Consider the following 26143-nt stretch of genomic DNA (forward strand, 5'->3'; position numbering starts at 1 on the left):
CATCCCCAACAGCCAACAGAGAGGGATGTGCAGGAGACCCACTATTGTTATGTGAGCAGCAATGTTAGCAAACAGGGGCAAATGGCAGGAACACAAACTATATAAAAGTAGGGCTTTCAGCCCCAATAAAGCAGAGCTATATCTGACTCTGTGTGTGTGTGTGTGTGTGTGTGTGTGTGTCTTTACTTCGAGTAGTGCACGGCTACAGGAAAAATTAAGTAGAGGAGTAGGTAAAGATGAGATGGAAACTTCCTTCTATTCTTCAGAAAGTGGTCCAGTCCTGAAATGTTGACTGACCATTTTTACTTTTGGAAGCTGTCTGGGTGGCTGAGTTCCTCCTGCAATTCTTTGCTTTGAATTATGTAAATCTTGAACTTTGCATTTGTGATGACTACAAGTGTCAAAACATTTGAGTCATAATCAGACTCAAATGGCTACACAGTTAGCGTTGCTGTTACAGTGCCAAGGTTCAGTTTCCTTCCACTCTTCAAAATGTACAGGGGCTATAGGTTAATTGGGTGTAATTGGAGGGGGAGGAGGGGGGAGGGGGAGGGGGAGGAGGGGGGAGGGGGAGGAGGGGGGAGGGGGAGGGGGAGGAGGGGAGGGGGAGGAGGGGAGGGGGAGGAGGGGAGGGGGAGGGGGGAGGGGGGAGGGGAAGGAAAGGGGAGAGGGAGGGGGAGAGGGTAGGGAGGGGGAAGGGGTAGGGTAGGGGTAGTGAGGGGGGAGGGGAAGGAAAGGGGTAGGGAGGGGGAAGGGGAAGGAAAGGGGTAGGGAGGGGGAAGGGGTGGGGAGGGGGAAGGGGTAGGGAGGGGGGAGGGGAAGGAAAGGGGAGAGGGAGGGGGAAGGGGTAGGGAGGGGGGAGGGGAAGGAAAGGGGAGAGGGTAGGGAGGGGGGAGGGGGAGAGGGGAGGGGGGAGGGGGAGGGTAGGGAGGGGGAGAGAGGGGTAGGGAGGGGGAGAGAGGGGTAGGGAGGGGGAGGGGGGAGAGGGGTAGGGAGGGGGGAGAGAGGGGGGAGAGGGGTAGGGAGGGGGGTAGGGAGGGGGAGGGAGAGGGAGAGGGGGGAGGGGTAGGGAGAGGGAGGGGTAAGGGGTTGAATTTTTTAAAAATTTGGTGTTTAGTGTTAATCATTGATTTCTCGTCCCTGGGGGCCTGCAAATGAGCAGGTGCACGTGACACCCGGAAATTGCTCTCATCCCCGAGGGTCATATTTCAAATCCCTCCTCCTCCTCAATGAGCTCTCTGATGAAGAGGCCCCCGCCCCCCGGCACCGGTGCTGGATTAGAGAGGAGGAGGGTGGGGGTTCCCCACCCCGAACACGCCGGTGCATCTGACGTGCCCTCTGGGTGAAGCAGGATACAAACTTGCTCCCCAAAGCGAGCTCGGGGTCACTTGCGCGTTGGGAGGGAACAATGACCGTGGGATAGACGAGGGGTCCAGCGCTCGGGCCGAAGCTGCCGTTTCCAGCGACTGGGCGCCGCAGAAGTCCCAGCCTCCCCTGCCATCTCTCCGCTGGAACCCAAGGCCACGCCAGCGGCAGCAAATAAGATGCAGGCCGGTAAGATTCCTGCACTGCTTGTTAACTTCTGCAAAAAGTGTTGTGGTTTGTGATCGGGCCGTTAACGATTTCAAGGTATGTCCGATGTTAAATCTATGCAATTTATAATGAGCGTTAAATTGATGTGGTCTTTGCAGACAAATCTCCAGATATTCTTTGCCTTTTTTAATGCATAATAAAATCACGAGCTTTCAACTAATTGAGCTGGACGGAAAGTTGCATACCAGAACTGAAATGTCTCGTACAGTTTTGGTTTTAATCCAGTGTCCTAAGCAAGAATGTACCCTCGGTGACATTGCTTCCCATTGTTTGTGGGAACATTGATCGTCACATCTGCAGCAAGAGCTACACATCTGAAATGTTTTCTTATCTGTAAAATGTGTTAGGGAATCCTGAAGTCCATTAAAAACGGCAAAGCCTCTCATTTATAGGGAGGGAAGATCAACTTGTTTCTCTTTCCACACGTGCTACTTGACTGGATGATTCTTCCAGAATTTCTTTTCTTTCGTTCAGGCAGATCAGAGTTTTACCTGATGAGCTTCAGACTATGAACCCTGACTGTCAGCTCCATCAATCTCCCTGACATCACCAACCCAGCTATTCTGAGCTTCCAATCCTCATTCACATCCTTATTCCTTTGGTTTCGTCAATGTCTGAAGATCTCAAGCACTCCTGGCTAGTGTAGATAATTCTGCTTTTTGAAAGAATTTGAATTTCCAGAGTTTACTTTCTCAGTTTATGAGCATCCCCTTGGATTCCTTTTATGCATTTCATAACTCCTGTTAATTCATGACAGAGTGGCTAGACGGCCTGCAGGATGCAAAACAACACCTGTCAAAGGGCAGATGAACCCTTTTGTAGGGTCAGCAGGCCATCTAACAAATGTGCCGTGAAGCACGGAAGGGACATCCCTGGCATTGAAGCTTGATCTGGCCATTCACTGCAACAGAACATCCCCCAGCAGTCTTGGACCTCGTCATGCCACTGAATCTGAGAGGGTATGTCCAGAGGGTGGGTTGGACCTCGACTCACCTAAATCCATTCATGCATGCACTGTTCCTTTCTGAGGAGTGGGGTATCCTCATATCAAACCCCTCAAACTGAATGAAAATATCCATCATCATCCTGTGGGATGGATAGCCAGACGAAAGAAGAGTAATTAATTCATGACTGAATATTATTTCATAACCAAATAAGTAACCATCAAGTCTGATGTTAATCCAAATGGTACCTGATTTTTAGTGGTAGGAATATTTAAAGCATTGACACTTTGGAATTTAGACTATTAGGACTGCATCCAGATTGTCTGCTGTAATTTAAATCAATCTTTTTTCCCCTCTTGGGTAATAATGATCAAATAAATACAGAAACCCAGAAGAAGTACTTGGGAGTAAGAGTTCGTCTGCCAGTCCGGGATCTGCTTCACAATTATCGCAAGACCAGTGGTAAAGAAACAAAGAACGATCAGGTACATTGAATCCATTCCAGCAAGCATTTATTTGCTGACTATTCACCAACTTTAAGCTTGCAATAATTCATCGACTGAATCCAGTGCTCCTGTTATGGTCTCATCTACATTGGATACACTGGGCACAGACTGGGAGATTGCTTTTTCTCACAATAGTGAGAATCTCCCAGTGGCCATCCATTTCAACTATCCATCCCATTCCCTTGGCAACATGTCTGTCCATTGTCTCATAACCTGCCTGACTGAGACCTCCTGCAAATTGGAGGAACAACACCTCATCCTCTATTTGTGCACCCTTCAACCAGATGCCATTAACATTGACTTCTTCATTTCTGTTAAGAAATTTCCTCCCCCCTTTCTTCCCTGACCCCTTCCTTCTCACTTTCTCTTTCCCTTTCACAGAGCCAAAATCAATTCTCACCTTTCCTATTATCATATTCAATTAAATTTTTTTGGCTGTTTGTATTCCTCCAATTCCACTGCCCTCCTCCCTTTTCTCTCTACTCTTTAATTAAGATGCCTGCCTGCCTTTTGCTTGTACCTTGAAGTAGAGCTCAGTCCCAAATCATTGGTAATGTATCTTTATCTCCTATGGACATTACAAGACCTGCTGAGTTCCTCTATCATTTCTGTGTTTTTACTACAATATCAGCACCTGCAGACTTTTGTATTTCACTCTGTATAACGTATGGAGGCTGGGCAAAATGTTAATGGAGTCAAAGAGTGACACAGAACAGAAGCAGATCCTTCAAGTATGTCATCAGATTATTTTTAGTAGGTTTTCCTAATGGTCTAGTAATTCAGTGTTCAGCATTAGTTTGGTCTGACAGTTATTGTCATTTTTCCTGCAGGCTAATGTGGCTTGGAAATTTAACAATGGTAAGAGAATCAGAGGAGCTTATTTGTGAAAATTGCCCAATTTTTATTTTAAAGAATGTGTGTGTTATATTTTTGATGGCTCTATTTCAGGAAGAAAACGTGTTGTCAAGGAAATGGCACATGGTCGTTTACATTCTGCTGAACAGAGGAAATGGGTAAGCAGTATGCAGCAAATCATGAGAACAGTAGATGGTGCAATTTACGAGCAAGCTGTGAGAGTCTGGAGGAACTCAAGAGAAATGGTTAACCAGTGTCAATAAAGGGTCCTGACCTGAAACGATGACTGACCATTTCTTTCTATGGTTGCTGCTTGGCTCACTGAGTACTGCTCAAGCATTGTGTGGCCACTAGAATACACAGCTTAAGCCCCTTTCACACTTGCCAGTGATCCCAGGAATCGAACGCCAATCAGTCTTTAAAATGACAAGTGTGAAAGCAAACTCTGCTCAATGCCGACATCAGATGACGTCAACTCCTGCCGGGGATTGCTGGTCTCAACCCCTAGTACACTCCCCAGATGCCGATGTTGAGATCAGGCAGCAACATTGCAGGCACTTCCCATTGAAGGTAGAACAGACTTGAACGCTGAGGATAAACTCTTGCAAGTGTGAAAGTGTTCAGTGTCCTGGTTAGAAGTGGTCTAGTGTGAAAGGCCAAACCCCCCATTCCTATCCCAGGACACTGAATGCAAGTGTGAAAGGGGCTTTAGACCTGCTCAGAGTTAGTCCAAGGGCCCTCTGCTTCTCCCTTTATTCAAGGCCCAGCTGGTTCTTCTACTGACTTGGCTGAGCTCATCCATGCCTTGTAAAGCTTCTCCACAAACTTACTCACTTTCTCCAGATCACCCTATCAGAGATATTTCCTTTGTGTTCACCATCCCTCCCATATGAACTATAAGGGCTGTCTTTTAGCAGAATAACTAGAATAGTCTTTGCCACAGTTCATCTAAGGCCCCTTCCCGCTACTCTCTTTTTGGTACGTTCTTAACTGTATTGACACTGCTTCTTTCAAATTCTGAATGCAAAAATGCATTAGTTTTGCTGCCAATTTCCCTCCTATCCTCACCTTTACAAAGCCCATGTCCAACTCCCCTCTTTATTTATTTGTACACCTGAATTCTTGCCCTGCATATGTATTGTTTGTCTGTATGCGTGTTCTGTCTGATTGTGCGTTTTGCACCGAGGACTGGCGAACGCTGTTTTGTCAGGTTATACTTGTGCAATTGGATGATAATCAATTTGAATTTGAACTTGAACAGTTTCTCAGCCTGGAGGTGCTGGCTCTGATACTCCTGTATCCCTTTTTCAATGGGAGTAGCTGAAAGATGGTGCGTGCAGGATGGAACGGGTCTTCAACAATTTTGCGTGCCCTCTTCAGACAACAATTCCAGTAGATCATGTTGATAGGGATGGAGGGAAGGGAGACCCCAGTGATCCTCTCCACCAATCTTAGCAGCTGGCAAAAAACTTGACTTGTCTATCTCCGGTGACAGTTTAGCAACAAAATTCCATTGTCCGCCCACAGACTCCCACAGTGAACACAGCTATATTTGCTTTCATCCCCTGGTTCCCAAGCTTTAATGAGAAGAAATTCTACACAGATGGCTCTGAGCTGTCTTCCTTCTTTAACCATGGCTACTTGTCTGTCGTTGGTGTCATGGTCCTCTATCAGTCCATGTCTCTTTTCTGAACCTTAAAAGACTTTTCTTCCACCCCACCAGCCACTGCATTCAATAGATCATCTTTCACAATTTCTATAATCTTCAATTAGATTTCACTTCCAAAGTCATCTGGCCTTCTCATTCCTTTTACCATTCTGAACAAACTGTTCTCTCTTCAACCCCCTTCATTCATCCATCTGTTAACAGAAACTCACCATTCAACTATAGTACAAGAAGTGTAACCCAAATCATCCCTCCAGGTGAAAGAAAATCACTTTCATTTCTGCCATACCAGTAGTTTGTGGCTTTCTCTGCATTGGAGAAATGAAATGCATATCCAGAGCCCACTCTGTGTGAAACATGGAAGTCTGCAGATGCTGCGATTGTAGGGAAAACACAGAAATGCTGGAGGAACTCAGCAGCTCTTGTAGTGTCCATAGGAGATAAAGATAAATTATTAACGCTTTGGGCCTGAGATGTTCTTCAAGGTATAAGCAAAAACCAGGCAGGCCTCTCAATAAAGACTGGAGAGAGAATGGGAGGGGGAGGAGTCCAGACCAACAAGCAAAAGGTGTTAATCAGATATGATAAAAGGAAAGGTGAGGATTGATTTTTGGCTCTGTGAAAGGAGATGGGGATAAGAGAGAGAGAGAGAACTTGAAGAAAGAATACTGGGATAAAGATGGGGGTGGGGGTGTGAGGTTTAACAGCAACCATATTAAGCCCATCCAATTGTAGGGTCCCCAAATGGAAGATAAGGTTTTGTTCCTCCAATTTGTGGGTGGGCTCAGTCTGGCAGTGCATGACACCATGGATAGACATGTCAACCAGGAAATGGGACGGGGAATTGAAATGGGTGGTCCTTGTGTTCAGTCTTCAGGGGTAACTCGGAGCCTCCAGATCCCTGACATTTGTCTTCACCTTTCACTGACTGCATGTGGTTTCCTGCACTGGTAGATCTTAAGAACCCTTCTCCATTAACAATGGTGTGAAGCAAGGCTGTGTTCTCGCACCAACCCTCTTTTCAATCTTCTTCAGCATGATGCTGAACCAAGCCATGAAAGACCTCAACATTGAAGACGCTGTTTACATCTGGTACCGCACGGATGGCAGTCTCTTCAATCTGAGGCACCTGCAAGCACACACCAAGACACAAGAGAAACTTGTCCGTGAACTACTCTTTGCAGACGATGCCGCTTTAGTTGCCCATTCAGAGCCAGCTCTTCAGCGCTTGACGTCCTGTTTTGCGGAAACTGCCAAAATGTTTGGCCTGGAAGAGAGCCTGAAGAAAACGGAGGTCCTCCATCAGCCAGCTCCCCACCATGACTACCAGCCCCTCCACATCTCCATCGGGCACACAAAACTCAAAACGGTCAACCAGTTTACCTATCTCGGATGCACCATTTCATCAGATGCAAGGATCGACAACGAGATAGACAACAGACTCTCCAAGGCAAATAGCGCCTTTGGAAGATTACACAAAAGAGTCTGGAAAAACAACCAACTGAAAAACCTCACAAAGATTAGCGTATACAGAGCCGTTGTCATACACACACTCCTGTTCGGCTCCGAATCATGGGTCCTCTACTGGCATAACCTACGGCTCCTAGAACGCTTCCACCAGCGTTGTCTCCGCTCCATCCTCAAAATTCATTGGAGCGACTTCATCCCTAACATCGAAGTACTCAAGATGGCAGAGGCCGACAGCATCGAGTCCACGCTGCTGAAGATCCAGCTGCGCTGGGTGGGTCACGTCTCCAGAATGGAGGACCATCGCCTTCCCAAGATGTTGTTATATGGCGAGCTCTCCACTGACCACTGTGACAGAGGTGCACCAAAGAAGAGGTACAAGGACTGCCTAAAGAAATCTCTTGGTGCCTGCCACATTGACCACCGCCAGTGGGCTGATATCGCCTCAAACCGTGCATCTTGGCGCCTCACAGTTCGGCGGGCAGCAACCTCCTTTGAAGAAGACCGCAGAGCCCACCTCACTGACAAAAGACAAAGGAGGAAAAACCCAACACCCAACCCCAACCAACCAATTTTCCCCTGCAACCGCTGCAACCGTGTCTGCCTGTCCCGCATCGGTCTTGTCGGCCACAATCGAGTCTGCAGCTGACGTGGACTTTTACCCCCTCCATAAATCTTTGTCCGCGAAGCCAAGCCAAAGAAGAAGAGGATCTTAAGAATGCATTGCAGCCTTCCAGATTCAATATTGATTTTAGCAATTTCATCTAACTCTCCTCTCTTTCTACTAGTTTTACTGTATAGTATCCATTTGTAATATTTATATCCATTTTCTCTTTCTCAATTAACATTGCCTAATTTGCTGGGCATTCCCTAATGTTCTGACGTTAAGGTTAATTTTTTAAAAAATGTTGGAAATGCTCAACAGATCTGGCAGCCTTTATGGACAAGGAAATAGTACTGTAACACTGCACTTAATTAGAAAATTAACTTGTTCAAGTTTTTTTTTAACTTTTAAGTTAAATACAGATGTTTCAATTAACTTAGTGGGGTTTAAATCCCAATATTATGCATTATTTTCAAGAAATTACAAAACACATAGTGTGGATTTGTATATTTTCAATTCATGTTGATATAATTTGCACCATTATTACATACCTCAGTTGTGAATAATTTCGAATCTGTGGTAGCCTTCCTGAATCAATAAATAGTTTATTTTGTTTGCCTTTCCAGTTAAAAAAGATGAATGCTTGTCCTCCAAAAAATGTTGAAGATCTTTTGGAAGATTTAGTGGAAGTTTTGGAGACAGATCTGAAGCAAAGAGAATTGTGCCCCATTCAGAGATCAATTGAAGGTGATCGTTTGCAAGGTTGCTCCAAGGTCTGTCCTGTCAGTCTCCGAGATTTTAACCCCAGAACCCATTATCCTGTTCTACAAACTGATGATGCAGCCTTTCAATGCCACCTGGGTTACTTATACAAGAGCGATGCAGCTCATCGGAATCTAATGTCTCCATCTCACAAATCCTATTCCAGTTCAGAGTGTCATTCACCGGACTGTTTGGTGGCAGTTGCAGCTGAGTGCTGTGGGAATATGACTGAGAAAGACATACTCTTCAGTCATCAACACTGGAGGTTTCAGACCACCAAGCAACTATCTCATTCTCCATTGCTGGATGTAAAAGAATTTGGTCAGGATGCATTGAGTAATACTCAGATCATCGAATCCTCTTGGGGTGAAGTTAACTATCCTCTAGAAGCTTCTCAAAAACAATATATTCCAAGAAGCTCAGGGTTGACTTTCTTCCAGTTTCAACTGCAGCAGATTGAGAGCAGCCTCATCACCTTGACACCTAAAGACTTGCTGTCAGTGGACAAGTACGGCAATACGTGAGTTAAGCAGCCATTATTATTATGGAGGTTGGGCACTATTGGCAATAAGAGGATGAAGGACAAAATCATTCAGCTCAGAAGGCCATTTTACCCACTCATTGCAAACACAACTCAGTTCCCCTCGCCTCTTACCCACAATATAAAAAGTAGTGTGGCAATAAATATAGAAAAATTGTTGCCTTGCCTAGTCAAATGTTATTTTAGTAGATATTATTGTTACAAAAAAATTCCAGTTGAATGTCAGTGATTTGTGAATGTTGATTTAACCATGCAATACTCATTAGTATAAATTTATCTAATGCAAAATTTTAACTATCTACTATTTGACACTAATAAAACAGAAATGCTAGAGGTAGTTAGCAGGTCTCAAAGGGCTCAGGTTCAAAACATGGGTTATATATCTTTACCTCCTATCGACTTTGCAATACCAGAAGGCACAGGAGCAGAAATAAGCTATTCAGCCCATTGAATCAGCCCCACTATTTAAACACGAGCTGTTCCATTTTCTCATTCAGCCTCACTGCCCGGCCTTCTCTCCATAACCTTTAATGCCCTGGATAAACAAGAAACTACCAATCTATGCCTTTAATACACCCAATTACTTGGCCTCTACAACCAGCTGTGGCAACAAATTCTACAGATTTACCACACTGGTAAATTCCTCTGTGTCTCTGTTCTAAGTGGATGCCCTTCAATTCTGAAGTTGTGACCTGCTGAGTTCCTTAAAAAAAAATTCTGTTTTTATTACAATAACAGCATCTGCAGACTTTTGTGTTTTACTACCATTTCAGAATCAGAATTTATTGTCATGAACAAGTCTTGAAATTCAGTGTTTTGTGGCAGCGTCGTAGTTGTACATTCATTTTGTAGCATCTTACAACATCACTGTAAGAAAAATATAATAATAGTACAGGAGAAGTAAGGCAGTGTCTTTGGTTCATAAGATTATTGATTATTCAGGAATCTGATGGGGAAGAAGCTGTCCTTGCGCCATTGAATGATAGTCTTTAGACTCCTGTACCTTTTTCCCCAAAGGTAGCAAATTGAAGAGGGTATGGCTAGGTGGTGGGAGTGCTCGAACACAGATAATGCTCCTTGGGGCCAGGTTATCCACTTTCACCCAACAGCCGCATTCGGGTAATTTAGGCAGCTTTACATTTGGGTATTCTGGCTACCTGAAATCACCTTTTGAGGATAGAGGCTGCTTTCTTAAGACACTGTCTCAGAAAGATGTCCTCGATGGAGTGAAGTCTGGTGCCTGTGATGTCACAGGCCAAGTTAACAACCCTCTGGAGTTTATTCTTGTCCTGAGATTTGGCACCTCCAACCAGTCAGAATACTCTCCACGGTACACCTGTAAAAGTTTACAAAAGTCTCCAGTGACATGCCAAATCTCCTCAGACGCATACCAAAAGTACAGCGCGGTGGTTCTCAACTTTTTTCTTTCCACTCACATACCACTTTAAGTAATCCCTATGCCATTGATTCTCTGTGATTAGTAAGGAATTGCTTAAGGTGGCATGTGAGTGGGAAGGGGAGGTTGAGAATCACTGCTATAGACCCAATTGTTACTGAAATATTTTGCTTGAGAAAAATTGTCATTGGCCCATTTCCTTTAGAGTAATGAGTCAGTTAGGTATGATTAAAACATTGGCTCTCAACCTTTTTCTATCCACACGCATACCAGCTTAAACAATCCCTTACTAATCACAGAGCACCTATGTAATAGGTGTATGTAATACTTTAATACTTAAAGTGGTATGTGAGTAGAAAAAAAAAGGTAGAGAACCACTGACATAGAACACTACAGTACAGTGCAGGTCCTTTGACCAAACCATATATACCTAAAAGTACTGAACCCTTCATGCCTCTTAACTAATTTTCTTTCATCCATGTGCCCCTAATATTTCAGCCTCCACTCCCATTCCTGGCAAGGCATTCCAGGCACCACAACTGTTTTTTTTATTTTAAAAGAACTTGCCCCTGATGTCTCCCCTAAACATCTCTCCTTTTGCTTTGAACATGTGTCCTCTGGTGTTTGTTGTTCCTTCCCTGGGGAAAAAGACACTGACTCTCCACCATGTCTCCCAGAATCTTGTAGACCTCTAAGTCTCCTCTGATCCTTCTTCACTCCAAAGAGAAAAGTCACAGCTCTGATAACCTTGCTTCATATGACATTTTCTAATCCAGACAACATCCTGGTAAATCTCCTCTGTACCCTCTCCATAGCTTCTGTTCTGAATGAAGTGACCAGAATTAAACACAATGTTTTAAGTGTGATCCCACCAGAGGAGCAGAGTTGCAACATGACCTCTCTTGAACTCAATTCCCCTATTAATGAAGCCCAATATTCCATAGGCCTTCTTAACTATCCTATCAACATGCACAGTGACCTTGAGAGATTTATGGATTTGGACCCCAAGGTCCCTCTGTTTATCTACACTCTTAAGTAAGCAAACATTAGCACTGTACTCAGCCTTCTTTGTCTTTCCAAAATGCATCACCTCACACTTATCCAGATTGAAATCCACCTTCCACTTTTCTGCCAAACTTTGCATCCTGTCTATATCCTTTTGTAACCTACAACAAACTTCAGCACCAACAGTGACTCTTCCAACCTATGTATCTGCAAACTTGCTGACCTATCCTTCTGCCCCTTCATCTAGGTCATTTATAAATATCACAAAGAGCAGGGGTCCCAAAACAGAAACATGCAGAGCTCCACTAATCACTGATCTCCAGGCAGAATTCTTTACATCCACTACTACTCTCAGCTTTCCACACACAAGCCAACTTTTTATCCACACAGCCAAGATGGATTCCATGCCTCATGACTTTTTGAACGAGTTTCATGGGGAACCTTGTCAAATGCTTTACTAAAATCCATATAGATCACATCTACCACCCCACCCTCATTAATTTCTTCTGTTACCTCCTCAAAAAACTCAATTAGGCTCGTGAGGCATGACCTTAACTTCACAAATATGTGCTGATTATCCTTGAGTGGACTGTTCTTCATTGCTCATGGATCCTATCCTTAAAAATCCACTCCAATTGTTTGCACACCACTGATGTAAGACTCACCAGTTTATTATTCCCAGGATTTTTCCCTATTTGTTTTTGCACAGTCAGGCCTTGATAACCTGTTAGTACTTGGATTCGGGTCAACTTCCTTGTTCTGTTGTCCTATAATGAAATGTGGGTTGTTGACGTGCATTTGGCAAGTGCATTATGTTACATTTCTCCAAATGAGTGACTGGTAGCAAACCCAGCATTTGAGATGATAACAACTTTTTTCAAAAGGTTTGCTTCCTGAAAACAAATTGGGGATTATGATAGACAACTTCAAGCTGAACAGAAAGATAATTTCATATTTTCCATATCACACAGGAAGAAACATTAAATTGACTTTTATTGAATTTAGCATGTTTAATCATGTAATGATACCAACACACTGTGTTAGATGAACTACAGTAAAACCTCATTAGAATGTGGTAGTTTGGGTCCAAGATTTCATATCGCATTACGGCCGAGTCACGGAACAGATGCATATACGTCAGAGTGTCCCACGCCGGCCGCCCCTGCCCCGAAGTCCCACGCCGGCCGCCCCTGCCCCGAAGTCCCACGCCGGCCGCCCCTGCCCCGAAGTCCCACGCCGGCCGCCCCTGCCCCGAAGTCCCACGCCGGCCGCCCCTGCCCCGAAGTCCCACGCCGGCCGCCCCTGCCCCGAAGTCCCACGCCGGCCGCCCCTGCCCCGAAGTCCCACGCCGGCCGCCCCTGCCCCGAAGTCCCACGCCGGCCGCCCCTGCCCCGAAGTCCCACGCCGGCCGCCCCTGCCCCGAAGTCCCACGCCGGCCGCCCCTGCCCCGAAGTCCCACGCCGGCCGCCCCTGCCCCGAAGTCCCACGCCGGCCGCCCCTGCCCCGAAGTCCCACGCCGGCCGCCCCTGCCCCGAAGTCCCACGCCGGCCGCCCCTGCCCCGAAGTCCCACGCCGGCCGCCCCTGCCCCGAAGTCCCACGCCGGCCGCCCCTGCCCCGAAGTCCCACGCCGGCCGCCCCTGCCCCGAAGTCCCACGCCGGCCGCCCCTGCCCCGAAGTCCCACGCCGGCCGCCCCTGCCCCGAAGTCCCACGCCGGCCGCCCCTGCCCCGAAGTCCCACGCCGGCCGCCCCTGCCCCGAAGTCCCACGCCGGCCGCCCCTGCCCCGAAGTCCCACGCCGGCCGCCCCTGCCCCGAAGTCCCACGCCGGCCGCCCCTGCCCCGAAGTCCCACGCCGGCCGCCCCTGCCCCGAAGTCCCACGCCGGCCGCCCCTGCCCCGAAGTCCCACGCCGGCCGCCCCTGCCCCGAAGTCCCACGCCGGCCGCCCCTGCCCCGAAGTCCCACGCCGGCCGCCCCTGCCCCGAAGTCCCACGCCGGCCGCCCCTGCCCCGAAGTCCCACGCCGGCCGCCCCTGCCCCGAAGTCCCACGCCGGCCGCCCCTGCCCCGAAGTCCCACGCCGGCCGCCCCTGCCCCGAAGTCCCACGCCGGCCGCCCCTGCCCCGAAGTCCCACGCCGGCCGCCCCTGCCCCGAAGTCCCACGCCGGCCGCCCCTGCCCCGAAGTCCCACGCCGGCCGCCCCTGCCCCGAAGTCCCACGCCGGCCGCCCCTGCCCCGAAGTCCCACGCCGGCCGCCCCTGCCCCGAAGTCCCACGCCGGCCGCCCCTGCCCCGAAGTCCCACGCCGGCCGCCCCTGCCCCGAAGTCCCACGCCGGCCGCCCCTGCCCCGAAGTCCCACGCCGGCCGCCCCTGCCCCGAAGTCCCACGCCGGCCGCCCCTGCCCCGAAGTCCCACGCCGGCCGCCCCTGCCCCGAAGTCCCACGCCGGCCGCCCCTGCCCCGAAGTCCCACGCCGGCCGCCCCTGCCCCGAAGTCCCACGCCGGCCGCCCCTGCCCCGAAGTCCCACGCCGGCCGCCCCTGCCCCGAAGTCCCACGCCGGCCGCCCCTGCCCCGAAGTCCCACGCCGGCCGCCCCTGCCCCGAAGTCCCACGCCGGCCGCCCCTGCCCCGAAGTCCCACGCCGGCCGCCCCTGCCCCGAAGTCCCACGCCGGCCGCCCCTGCCCCGAAGTCCCACGCCGGCCGCCCCTGCCCCGAAGTCCCACGCCGGCCGCCCCTGCCCCGAAGTCCCACGCCGGCCGCCCCTGCCCCGAAGTCCCACGCCGGCCGCCCCTGCCCCGAAGTCCCACGCCGGCCGCCCCTGCCCCGAAGTCCCACGCCGGCCGCCCCTGCCCCGAAGTCCCACGCCGGCCGCCCCTGCCCCGAAGTCCCACGCCGGCCGCCCCTGCCCCGAAGTCCCACGCCGGCCGCCCCTGCCCCGAAGTCCCACGCCGGCCGCCCCTGCCCCGAAGTCCCACGCCGGCCGCCCCTGCCCCGAAGTCCCACGCCGGCCGCCCCTGCCCCGAAGTCCCACGCCGGCCGCCCCTGCCCCGAAGTCCCACGCCGGCCGCCCCTGCCCCGAAGTCCCACGCCGGCCGCCCCTGCCCCGAAGTCCCACGCCGGCCGCCCCTGCCCCGAAGTCCCACGCCGGCCGCCCCTGCCCCGAAGTCCCACGCCGGCCGCCCCTGCCCCGAAGTCCCACGCCGGCCGCCCCTGCCCCGAAGTCCCACGCCGGCCGCCCCTGCCCCGAAGTCCCACGCCGGCCGCCCCTGCCCCGAAGTCCCACGCCGGCCGCCCCTGCCCCGAAGTCCCACGCCGGCCGCCCCTGCCCCGAAGTCCCACGCCGGCCGCCCCTGCCCCGAAGTCCCACGCCGGCGGCAGGGGCAGCAGGGAAGTGGCTGCCAGGTGTGGGGAGTTGGGTCACCGGCTGATTGTCATCAGCCCACTCCTTAGCAGTTTTGGGTCCACAGACACCCACGCTATAAGTGATTCCACAGATTAACGAATCGCTTTTTAACAAAGTTTCAGTGTTACCTAAAAATATTTTACTGATAATTTTTGTTTGTACTCAGCATCCTGTACCTCTCATGTCAGTGTCCAATAATAGTCAGCCAGCAATGATGGCGTTCACTTGCCCTGATAGCACTTTTCCATGGTCGCAATGGCCTAGTGAAATCTTTCTCCATGTTCATCATTGACTGTACCAAGATCAACAGGGACGACATCCAAGTGTGAATTCAGAAAATGAATATTCAATGTCATGATGCACTTGATGGTTTTGTACGCTTGAAGTAGACTTAAAAATATGGCATGAAATCACAAAAATAGGTTATAGCTTAAAAAATGGAACACGTTAGGAAAAATTTAAGATGATGTTCATGATCAGCGGCCTGTAATCCATAAAATACACACTAAGTGTTCAGGAAGAAAAATTCTGGTTGTCTAGTGAATTCTGAAATTTCCTTCAGATTGGATGATTCCTGTAGGAAACGCAATTGTGCATTGAATGGCTTTTGAGTAACGGGTCATCCGAAGGGTTGTATTTTAAAATCATGCTAAGGAGCCTCTCGCTATCCTTGGTCAGGGCTAGTGGGTTTTCATCTTGGCTGTTGTTGCCAAGCAACACACATTCTTCCCCCCCCCCCCCCCCCGCAACTGACTTTGGGTATCTGAACCTATCTTAGCATGAACATTAACAAAGCTGTATTTATGCATTAATATTTTTCAATCTAAACTAGAAAGACTCCTGTACAAAAACAAATTTATTTGGGTTATTGAATTTCTTTTATGCCTTTCAGCCTTGTTAACAGACCTGACTACCCTATATATATTTTTATTCCAATAGATTGCTACATTATGCTGCCATTCACGGAAAGAGGGCTCTAGCTTATGGCTTAGCCTGTAGGATGTCTTGTATGAGTAGAATTGACACAAAGAATTCCAAAGGTCAAGTAAGTAATTTTGAAAAGTTCTGTAATGTATTTTATCTTCCCAAAATGATCTTGCTGGCTTCTTTTGTTAATGTATCTGAGATTAAATAAATGACATAAATGGCACACCTCTAGGCCTGTGACTAGTGGGGTACCTCGGGATCAGTGCTGGGACCAATGTTGTTTGTCATCTATATCAATGATCTGGATGATAATGTGGTAAATGACACTAAGATTGCAGGCATTGTGGACAGCGAAGAAGGTTTTTAAAGCTCGCAGAGGGATCTAGACCAGCTGGAAAAATGTCAGATGGAATTTAATGCAGACGAATGTGAGGTGTTACATTTTAGAAGGACAAACCATGAAAGGACGTAAACGGTGAATGGTAGGGCACTGAGGAGTGTGGTAGAACAGAGGGACCTGGGAATACAGATAATTCCCTGGAAGTGGTGGCACAGGTGGATAGGGTTGTATAAAGACCTTTTGGCATCTTGGCCTTCATAAATCAAAATATTGAGCATAGGAGCTGGATGTTATAGTAAAGTTGTATAAGACATTGGTGAGGCCATATTTGGAGTATTATGTGTAGTTTTGGTCACCTAACTACAGGAAAGATATCATAGAAAGAGTGCAGAGAAGATTTACTAGGATGTTGCCCGAACTTCAGGAACTGAGTTACAGGGAAAGGTTATACAGATGAGGACTTTATTCCCTGGAGCATAGAAATATGAGGGATGATTTGATAGGGGTATTTCAAATTTTGAGGGGGCTAGACAGAGTAAATGTAGGTAGGCTTTTTCCATTGTGTGGGTGAGATTCAAACAAGAGCATATGGGTTAAGGGTGAAGGGGGAACCGTTTAGGGGGAACTTCACACAGAGAGTGATGGGAGTGTGGAACAAGCTAACATCTGAAGTGGTGAATGCGGACTCAATTTTAACAGTTAAGAGGAATTTTGACAGGTACATGGATGTGAGAGGTATGGAGGCCTATGGACTGATGCAGTTCATTGGGTCTAGGCAACAAAAAAAATGGTTCAGCACAAACTAGAAGGGCTGAAGGGGGCCTGTTTCTGTGCTGTATGGTTTTGTGGTTCTAAATGAATAGAAAATGTAATTATTTGGTAAAGTCACAATTGTATCTTGAACTTTAGGCTTTCATGACTCAGTGTATTGAGTATGGCTATTGGGAGGTCATGTTGTAGATGTATATTATGTTGGTGAGGCCTCATTTAGAGTTTTGTGTACAGTCACCGTGCTGCAGGAAAGATGTTGTCAAGTTAGAGATGGTACAGATAAAATTTTTGAGATGGTTGCCAGGACTTGTGGGGGGGGTGGGTGGGGGGGGGGGTGGAGAGGTGCCTGAGCTATACAGGATTGGTTGAGAAGGCTAGGGCTTTATTTTGAAAGTGAGGGGTGATCTTGCAGAGGTCTACAAGATCATAATAGATCAGGTAAATGCTATCAGTAACCAGAGGACATGGGTTTAAGGTGAGGGGGAGAGGTTTAATACGAACCTGAGGGGTAACTTTTTTACCCAGAGGGTGGTGAGTGTATGGAATAGGCTCCTGGAGGAGAGACTTGAGGCAAGTACTATTGCAATGTTTAGGAAACATTTGGACAAATACATGGATAGGATGAATTTAGAGGGATATGGGCCAAATGCAGCCAGGTGGGACTGGTGTGGCTGGCTTAGGGAAGAGAGACTCAAGGTCTTAATTCCACCCTCTATGACTCTGTTTTTGCATTTGAAGTAGGTTTGTATCTAGACAATAACATTGTTTTAATTACAGTAAGTTTTCCATTAAACATGTCTTTCATGCAATCTGCAGTTTATGTGTAAACTGAGCTTTACACATAAAGTAAGAAATATTTTTCCAAGAATAGTTGCATGACTTTCCAGAATGTCATGTTAGCTACACGGAACAGATCAAATGATTGTCTGTATCACTGAACATTTCCTCAAATATGTTCTGAATTGTGGCAGTAATTTGAGCATAAAATCTGGTGCGGATACTTATGAAGTTTGAAATCATATAGAAGAGGGATTCTGTGCAGAGAGAGAGGGAGTGCCTCGTGAAATGATAGCATGGGAAAATCACAATGTCAATAATGAGGCTTCAGCAGTAATTCAAGAGCTTAATAACTGAACCAACAACCTCTCTGAATAATACAAGACTATGTATTCACATGAGTGCTGATTGAAAGCATCAAGAGGATGATGAGTGCTTGGAATGGACCACTGGAGTGGATGGTTGAGGCAGGTAGTCTTGCAATGGTCAATAAAAAAAATTGAAATTATGCATGGAAAGGATTGGTTTAGAGGGATATGAGCCAAATGCAGGCAGGTGGGTCTAGTGTGGGTTGGGCTTGAGGACCTGTTTTCACTCTGTATGCTTCTGTGACTCTATGATCTCAAATTATTTGCAAGTGTTTTAACTTAATGGTGAAAGTAGAGTAAAACCCCTGTTATCCAGAATTCAAGCAATCGGCAGCCTTAAGTAACCAGCAAAAAAAAAAGAAAATAAATAGGTTAAAAAATACGGAATTTAAAATTGGCACACCTTGCTGTTAGTTCACTAATCACGCACTGCGCAATCTCAAGGAACTGGAAAATTCACTTATCTGGCATCTAGCAATCTCCGTAGGTGCCAGATACCAGGAGTTTCACTGTATTTCAGTTGTTAAAAAAACTCTATGGGAGGGCAGTGATTTTTCTATCATTGAGAGTCAGTGAAATGGAAACTCTTCTGAGAGGGAGAGTCATTTAGAGCTCGCTCTAAGTATGGTGATTCTACTCTTTTTGTTTGCACAGACTGCATTACACTTGGCTGCAGGACAAAACCAGCACTTGATGGTCAATGATCTCATTTCACTGGGGGCTTGGATCAATGAAAGGGATTTTGAAGGGAAGACCCCTGTCCATATTTGTGCAGAGAATGGGTTCCTTCACGTGTTACAGGTATGTCAAGAAGAAGTCGGTAGTTCTGTGCTGTTCCTTGGAAAAACCTTGCACGTCCACATTACCTACAGCCCCTGCTGCATTTATCCAGCAATGATGTCATTTTTAATTTTTGCAGGTGATAGAGAAGATCCTGAAGAATGGAACAGAGGTTGACATGGATGCCAGGGACAAGAATTGTAAGTTTTAGATTCGCCTATCTTCTGTGACTGTAATGTCTAGTCAGCTTGGATTTAAAAACAACTGTCAAAATGTATGTGCATTTAGCAATGACCAGTTTTAGCAATCATGAGTAACAAGTCATTATGTTTGGTCAAAAGATCTGACCCCGTTGCACTACGTAGTGTTGGCTCACATTGCAACGGTACAGGAGTTTGATAACTATGAGATGGGCAGCGAAATGCAGAGGTTCCTGGCATTGAGGAAGGAGCAACTCCTGGATGGAATACGATGCTTGCTGAGGATGGGATCATCTCTTTACATGCAGGTATAACATTGTTGCATCTTAACAAAAAGTTGACAGATTTTTATATCTACCCAATATTGAAAGGGCGAGTGGACCTGGAGAAGATGTTTCCAACAGTGGGAGAGTCTAGGACCAGAAGGCTCATCCTCAGAATTAAAATATATCTCTTGAGAACAGAGATGAGGGGATTCTGTTTCAGCCAGAGGGTGTTGAATCTATGGGATCAGTTGCCGCAAGACTGCTGCGGAGGCTACATCATTGGATAGATCAAAGCGGATGTTGGTGAGTTCTTGATTAGTCAGGGTGTCAAAGGTTATGGGGAGAAGGCAGGAGAATAGGGTGGAGGGGAAAAATGTATCAGGCATGGTTTGAATGGCAAAGCACCTCATAGGTCTCAGTGCATTCATGGAATTAACTTATTAAGTAAACATCATGGATGGAGCAAGAAACCATATTTGTTATCTCTCAATAATCAAGTATTTATTATGATTACAATTTAACAATAATATTGTAATTTTACACCTTGTAAATCTAACTTAACAGCTGGGATGTAGTACAGTACACATTTTTGTAACACCTTGTCTTTTGATAAGGTAGATACAAAATTTGACATCCCCATACAAAAGGTGAGGACCAAAAGGCTAAGTTAAAAGGGTTGTGTTGAAAGAATTCTTCAAAGGGGATTTTTTTAAAAAAAAGGAATGACATTTCAGAAGATTACCGTAGGGATAAAGAACCATGTCCTGAAAATCTTGATGGGACAATGCAAGAGGCCAAAATTATCCTTTGATTCCTGTTAATTGAATGGATAAAGGCATTTGATACTCAGTAGTTCATTGTGTGTATAATTATGCAATAAAGACAATTTAAGGTAAATAATCTTGCTCATGTATACAAAGCAAACCTACAAGGCGATGTTGTCATTCATATCTGGAGGAATAGGGTATAAACGGAGTGATGTGATGTTGCGGCTTTATAAAGCATTGGTGAGACTTCACTTGCAGTACATGGTACCATTTGGGGATCCATATTTAAGAAAGTATGTGCTGGCATTGGAAAAAGTTCAGAGAAGATTTACAAGAATGATTCCTAGAATGAAGGGATTAGCATATGAGGAGCATTTCACAGCTCTTGGACTATACTTCTTGGAGATCAGAAGAATGAAGGGAGACCTCAGAGAAGCATTTTGAATGTTGAAAGGCCTGGTCAGAGTAGATGTGGCAAAGCTGTTTCCCATGGTAGGGGAGTCTTGGACAAGAGGGCACAATTTCAGGATTGAAAGGTGCCCATTTGAAACAGATGTCGAGGAATTTCTTTAGCCAGAGAGTGAACCTCTGGAAATTGCTACCATGGGTGGCTGTGGAGGCCAGGTCAATGGGTGTAATTAAGGAAAAGATTGATAAGTATCTGAATAGCCAAGGTATCAAAGGTTATAGGGAGAAGGCAGAGGAGAGGGGCTGAATGAGGAAATGGGGCAGTTCATGATGAATGGCAGAGCAGCTTGATGGGCCAAATGGCCACCTTCTGCTCCTCTATCTTATGGATTGAGATATCAAACTGGAGACCTTGATGAGATGCTGTTCATGTGTATTGATAGTAAAGTAGACTGGGGCCCGACATGAATCGTGCCTCATGCACAAATTGATGGTGTCCTATTGGAAAAATGGACAACTTTCAAAAGGAAGTGAAGTGAAGAAGGAAGGGGAAAATCTTGAGGAATGTCTTTCATCTGAATGATACCTTTCATTTGTTCCCTAAAGGATAGAAATGGACGAAATGCCATCCACTTTGCGGAGGAAGAAAATGACACAGAAGTTCTGAATTTCCTTTATGATCATGTTAATCAAATGAAAGCCATTGGTTACAAGGTACACTTTATCCACTGAGCTGCACTAGATGAATTTTAGTGCCTTCATCTGGCTGAGTGTTTCAATTACTCAAATGTAGTATTTTGAGTAATTTTCACAGCAGAATAATTTTAACCAGTTAAGTGAGAGTTACATATTCTAAATAGTAAAAACACAGAAATGCTGGAGGAACGCAGCAAGTCTCGCAGCATCTATGAGGTAAAGATAAATAACTGGCATTTTGGGCCTAAGCCCTTCTTATGAGTAAAATGCAGGCAGATACCTAAATTAAAAGACTGGGGAGAAGGAAAGAAAGGGCAGGGCAGACAAAAGTTGTTAATTGGACATGGATAGGACAGGAGAGGAAAGGTGAGAATTGACTGGGATGGGGTTGGCTCTGTAAATGCAGAGCTGTGAGATAGGAGACAGAGGGAAAAGGAAAGAGAGAGAGAGAGACACACACACACACACACACACACACACACACACACACACACACACACACACACACACACACACACACACAGTTAAAGGAAAGGAGAGATGGAGAGAGGTTGCTAACAAACCAGTAAAATTGATAGGCCATTTCATGCCAGGCCTCCGCCTGGAGGCCGGATACAAGCACGGAGGCAAAACCTAAAATTTGCCTTTCATAGAGCAGCCCTAAAAGCCTCCTCCAATTGCATTCATGTCGAATGGCACCTCGTAACACCCTCCAGATCTGATGGAGGCTGGGTAATTGATGCCATAGTGCCACCTGTCATAAATATGTGGCAGAGCAATGGCCGTCTTCCCTACCCATAATCCTCCACACAGTTGGAACCACTCTGTGCTTCCCAGAACTGTTCCAGCTGCATGGGGGATTATGGGTAGGGAAGACAGCCATTGCTCTGCCGCGTTTTGAGCGCAGGAAGAGGCCTAGTGAAGCTGTCACAGCCCGTACAGGCCATTGCCCTGACGGCTCCCACCAGCCCCCACTGCCCTGACGGCTCCCACTGCCTGAGGGGGTCATAGAGGGAGAGGGGTGAGTGGGGAGGTGGGTCGCGGGCTGCTTGCAGCAGCTGTACATTCAAGTAGGGTGGTGGAGTGCTGCGCTCTGCCAATTCTACTTCCCCGTGAAGGGTTGCATTCGGTGCCTCAGAGCTGGCTATGGCGCATTCAGAAATGTAAGTCTCCCGACGTAAGGGCAGAGAACCTCAGCTTTGCTTGAAAGGGCCTAATGTTAATGCCATCCAGTTGGAGGGTGCCCAGGTGGAATATGGGGTGTTGTTCCTCCAATTTGTGGGATGTCTCAATCTGGCTATGCACCAGACAATGGAATGTGGGTGGGCAATTGAAATGGGTGGCCACTGCGAGATCCCTGCTATTGCTGCGGACAAATCCACAGTGCTCAATGAAGCGATCTCACAGTCTGTGACCAGTTTATCCATTGTGGAGGAGGCCACAACAGGAGCACCAGATGCAGTACAGATTCATAAGTGAAGTGCTGCACCAGGCAATGAACTTTAAAACATTGACCATATTAGACCTATTTTATGTTATTCCACATCCAAAACCCCAGTGAATTTAGATTTAATTGTTACCAAATGAACTTTGGATTCATTGAAGTTATTGAAGCCCCTATGTTTATGCTTCTTTTGTTTACTAATAACATTTACCTGCTCATAGTCTGGATGTATCTTGGTGAGAAGTCATTCAGATAAATTAATTGTTTAAGCAGTATATCAATGCAAAAACCTAACTATATTTTGCTATCTGGAACAACTTCAGAATGCCATTTCTTCTTAGAGACAATAGGCAAAAAAAAAATGCTCATAATCTTTCACTTAGAATTGTAATTCCCCTCTTTCACTAAACTAAGGGATTGATTCCCCAGACTGAAAGTGAGGTTCACATAATCCTGATGCAGTCTGGCTCAATGGGCGAAATGGCCTCCTGCTTCTACTTCTTAGTTTCTAACTATGCAATATGAGTTGTGAGTAAATGAGATTTTCCAACACTAATTTCAAGCTTGGCAAAATACTTTAAAGCTGAATAATTTGTCTTTGCTTGCCTGGAATTGAGCAGAGGTTCATGAGAATGCTGCCATAGCATTTTTTAGAATAAATTGTTGATGTATTTTGGATGCAAGTAAAATAGAGGGCTATGGGCGAAGGATTAGTCCAGTGGTTCTCAACCTTTTTCTCACATACCACTTTAAGTATTCCCTATTCCATAGGTGCTCTGTGATTAGTAAAGGATTGCTTAAGCTGGTATATGGGTGGGAAGGAAAAGGCTGAGAACCACTGTTTTAATAATTGACTCATTATGTGCACAGTTTCATAACTCCAAAGAAATGGGCAAATTGCAATTTTTCTCAAGCAAAATATTTCAATAACAATTGGGTCTAGAGCAGTGAATCTCAACCTTCCTTTCCCACTCACATCCCACCTTAAGCAATCCCTTACTAATCACAGAGCACTTACGGCATAGAGATACTTAAAGTGGTATGTGAGTGGAAAGATGAAGGTTGAGAACTACTGCGTTAGATAGTCCTGTTGTCATTTTACAAAGATTGACACCATCATTGTGGTTGGAAGGGTCTGTTGCGTGCTGTAATGTTCTATAATTCAGACTTTCAACCTCATTGCTGAGATCATTTTTCCTTTAAGTGGAATGCTGATTTCATTCATTGTAGCAGCTTTCTTTTCTCTGAGAGTTAAAATCTAACATTTCTGCACACACAAGCAATACTCAGTGTGGGTGTGGGCTGAGCTAAGCATCTGTATTCAACCTTATGTTTACGGCCATGTTTGTTTTTAATTCTAAAAGTATTGATTTTTTTATTTTGAAAATTTTACATTGTAGCTTTCAAAAAAATCTTTATTTAACCCCTGAAGTTATTCACTAAAGAAAAATTCTTATCTAGTTGTATGCATTGAATGCTGCATTTGATAATGTTCCCTCATGTCTGTTTCCGAAATTAATTCTGTTGGTGAATTTCCAAATGGAAGTTGAACAAGCCACAGTTGTGTTCTGGGGATTGGTAGATGCCAGATAAATGATTTTTCTGGTTGACTGAGATTGCTTGTTGTTTGGATTGGCAAACTAACTGCTAGGGAGTGCCAATTTTAGACTTTTGTATTTTTTCCTATTTATTTTCCATGATAAGGGTTTTACTTTCGTAGGGATCAATTTCTATTTAATCAATGCCTATTATACAAAGGAATTTAAATAGTGAATGAACTAAATGTGGTATTTTGCTTTATAGGAATTCAAGCAAGATTGATGAAACAGTCAAAGAATTAACAAGAAAAGTCCATGAATCTGAGTTGCAGATGATAGAAAATTGCGTTATGATTTGTGATGTACACATGGAGAAATAGATTTCTGATTTATTGCCAGACTACATACACGACATCACATACATGAAGGGCACTGAGCTTCTCCAGCATTTTGTGGTTTTACTTCAACCACAGTGTCAACAGAATTTTGTGACTTACTTCACATATAATCTTGAGATTCTTTTTCCTGTGGGTATGGCAGAATTACCACTAATTGGTAGTGCAAAGAAAACCTGTAACACAGCATATACATAAACAAAGAACTGTAAACAGATAATGTAAACAAACTGTGCAATATAAAGAGAATTTAAAAAAAAAAGAAAATCAATAAAGTGCACAAATAAGAATCCTTAAATGAGTCCCTGATTGAGTTTGTCATTGAGGAGTCTGATGGTGGAGGGGTAGCAGCTGTTCCTGAACCTGATGATGCGAGTCTTGTGGCATCTTTACCCCTTTCCTGATAGTAACAGCAAGAACAGAGCGTGAGGGTCTTTGATGATTGGTGCTCCTCTCTGACAGCAGCGTTCCCTGTAGATATTCACAATAGTGGGGAGGGTTTGGCCTGTGATGTCCTGGGCTGTGTCCACTACCTTTTAGAGGGCTTTACACTTGGGTGGCTGTTAATGACCCCATACTAGACTGTGATGTAGCTGGTCAGCACACTTTCCATCACACCTCTGTAAAAATTTGCAAATGTAGAATATCAGTGTAGTGGTTATGTTACTGCATTAACAGTGGCCATCTCTGGCCCATTTAATCCCACCTTAGTAGCTGTAAATTTAAATTTAAATAAATATATTTGGAATTTACCAAAATAATCTATTCTCAGAAATAATCAAATTGTCATAACGGGTACCTGTTATTCTTGAGAAAAGGAAATCTGCCAATCTTCCCCTGTTTGGTCATCTGGACCCACCAATGCAATCAGTTCCTAAAGATGTATTTTTGAAGGCATAACACAAAAATGCAGTTAGAATTAAAAGAGTCACTCAGAACGAAAGATGGAAGCATTTTTATAATTTAGACATACAGCAGGATTCAGCCCATACATTTTAGAGGGTGAGAGGAAACCAGAGGACCCAGAGAACATATAATCTCCTTTTAGACAATGCAAGGTTCAAGCCCAGCTTGCTGGTGCTGGAATATCTATAGTGCCACCCCAAATGTTGGCTCATTTAAAAAGTTCACCAAGATTGTCTCACTCTGATGAAAATTGACTGATGTAAGTAGAATAAACATCTCACTATAGTAGCTGGATGTGGCAGGTGTATTTGTAAAAGGTGGGTTGCAAAGATGAGTGATGAGAAAGAATTGATCTTCACGATTATTGGAATTTTGCACTTTCCTATAGTTACAATGTGCCAAAATTAGTGTGTTACATCAAGTTGGAAAATGAGGTGGAGTTTCCTTTTGATGTGCTTTTTAAAACCAAACTTACTACAGATGAATTAAAAGCAAACAATTTCAACTTTAGTGCCTGGCCTATGTTGGTTATATGGGAGATGAGCTGGTTTCTGTGAAGATTTCACTATTGGCTGCATTATGTAGCAATATATATTTTATCAGTAAATGATTGCTTGCCATTTTTCCAGTGTTTGTCAGTCTAATCATGTGGATTATTTTTAAGCACTTCTTGTGATAGTTAATCTGCTTTTGGATTACAATTCAAATGCTTTTTCTTATCTTGTGATTGTCCGTGGATTTATACAGCAGTTTTTATTGATGCATTCAGAGAATGACTCCAAAATGTTAGCTTTGCTTTGTAGTTGAGCAATGCCTTGATAT

General features: G+C 45.7%; 1 protein-coding gene across 4 annotated transcripts; it reads left to right on the plus strand.

Moving 5' to 3' along the window:
• The first annotated feature begins 449 nt into the window (after positions 1 to 449).
• Positions 450 to 25831, plus strand: LOC138741235 (NF-kappa-B inhibitor zeta-like). Of its 4 annotated transcripts, XM_069894990.1 has the most exons (12): positions 450 to 467; positions 1163 to 1554; positions 2922 to 3022; positions 3874 to 3901; positions 3992 to 4056; positions 8262 to 8917; positions 15678 to 15783; positions 18576 to 18722; positions 18841 to 18901; positions 19043 to 19209; positions 20949 to 21056; positions 24286 to 25831. In XM_069894990.1, the coding sequence occupies exons 2-12, from the start codon at positions 1545 to 1547 to the stop codon at positions 24301 to 24303; spliced, it is 1467 nt and encodes a 488-aa protein (XP_069751091.1). In that variant the 5' UTR covers positions 450 to 467; positions 1163 to 1544; the 3' UTR covers positions 24304 to 25831. The 4 variants fall into 4 exon arrangements, with proteins under 4 accessions (XP_069751091.1, XP_069751092.1, XP_069751090.1 ...); XM_069894991.1 differs by lacking the exon at positions 450 to 467 and having other exon boundaries at positions 1103 to 1629; XM_069894989.1 differs by lacking the exon at positions 450 to 467 and having other exon boundaries at positions 1103 to 1554.
• Positions 25832 to 26143: the final 312 nt, after the last annotated feature.

The sequence above is a fragment of the Narcine bancroftii genome, chromosome 8 (genome assembly GCF_036971445.1).
Source record: "Narcine bancroftii isolate sNarBan1 chromosome 8, sNarBan1.hap1, whole genome shotgun sequence".
Classification (NCBI taxonomy): domain Eukaryota; kingdom Metazoa; phylum Chordata; class Chondrichthyes; order Torpediniformes; family Narcinidae; genus Narcine; species Narcine bancroftii.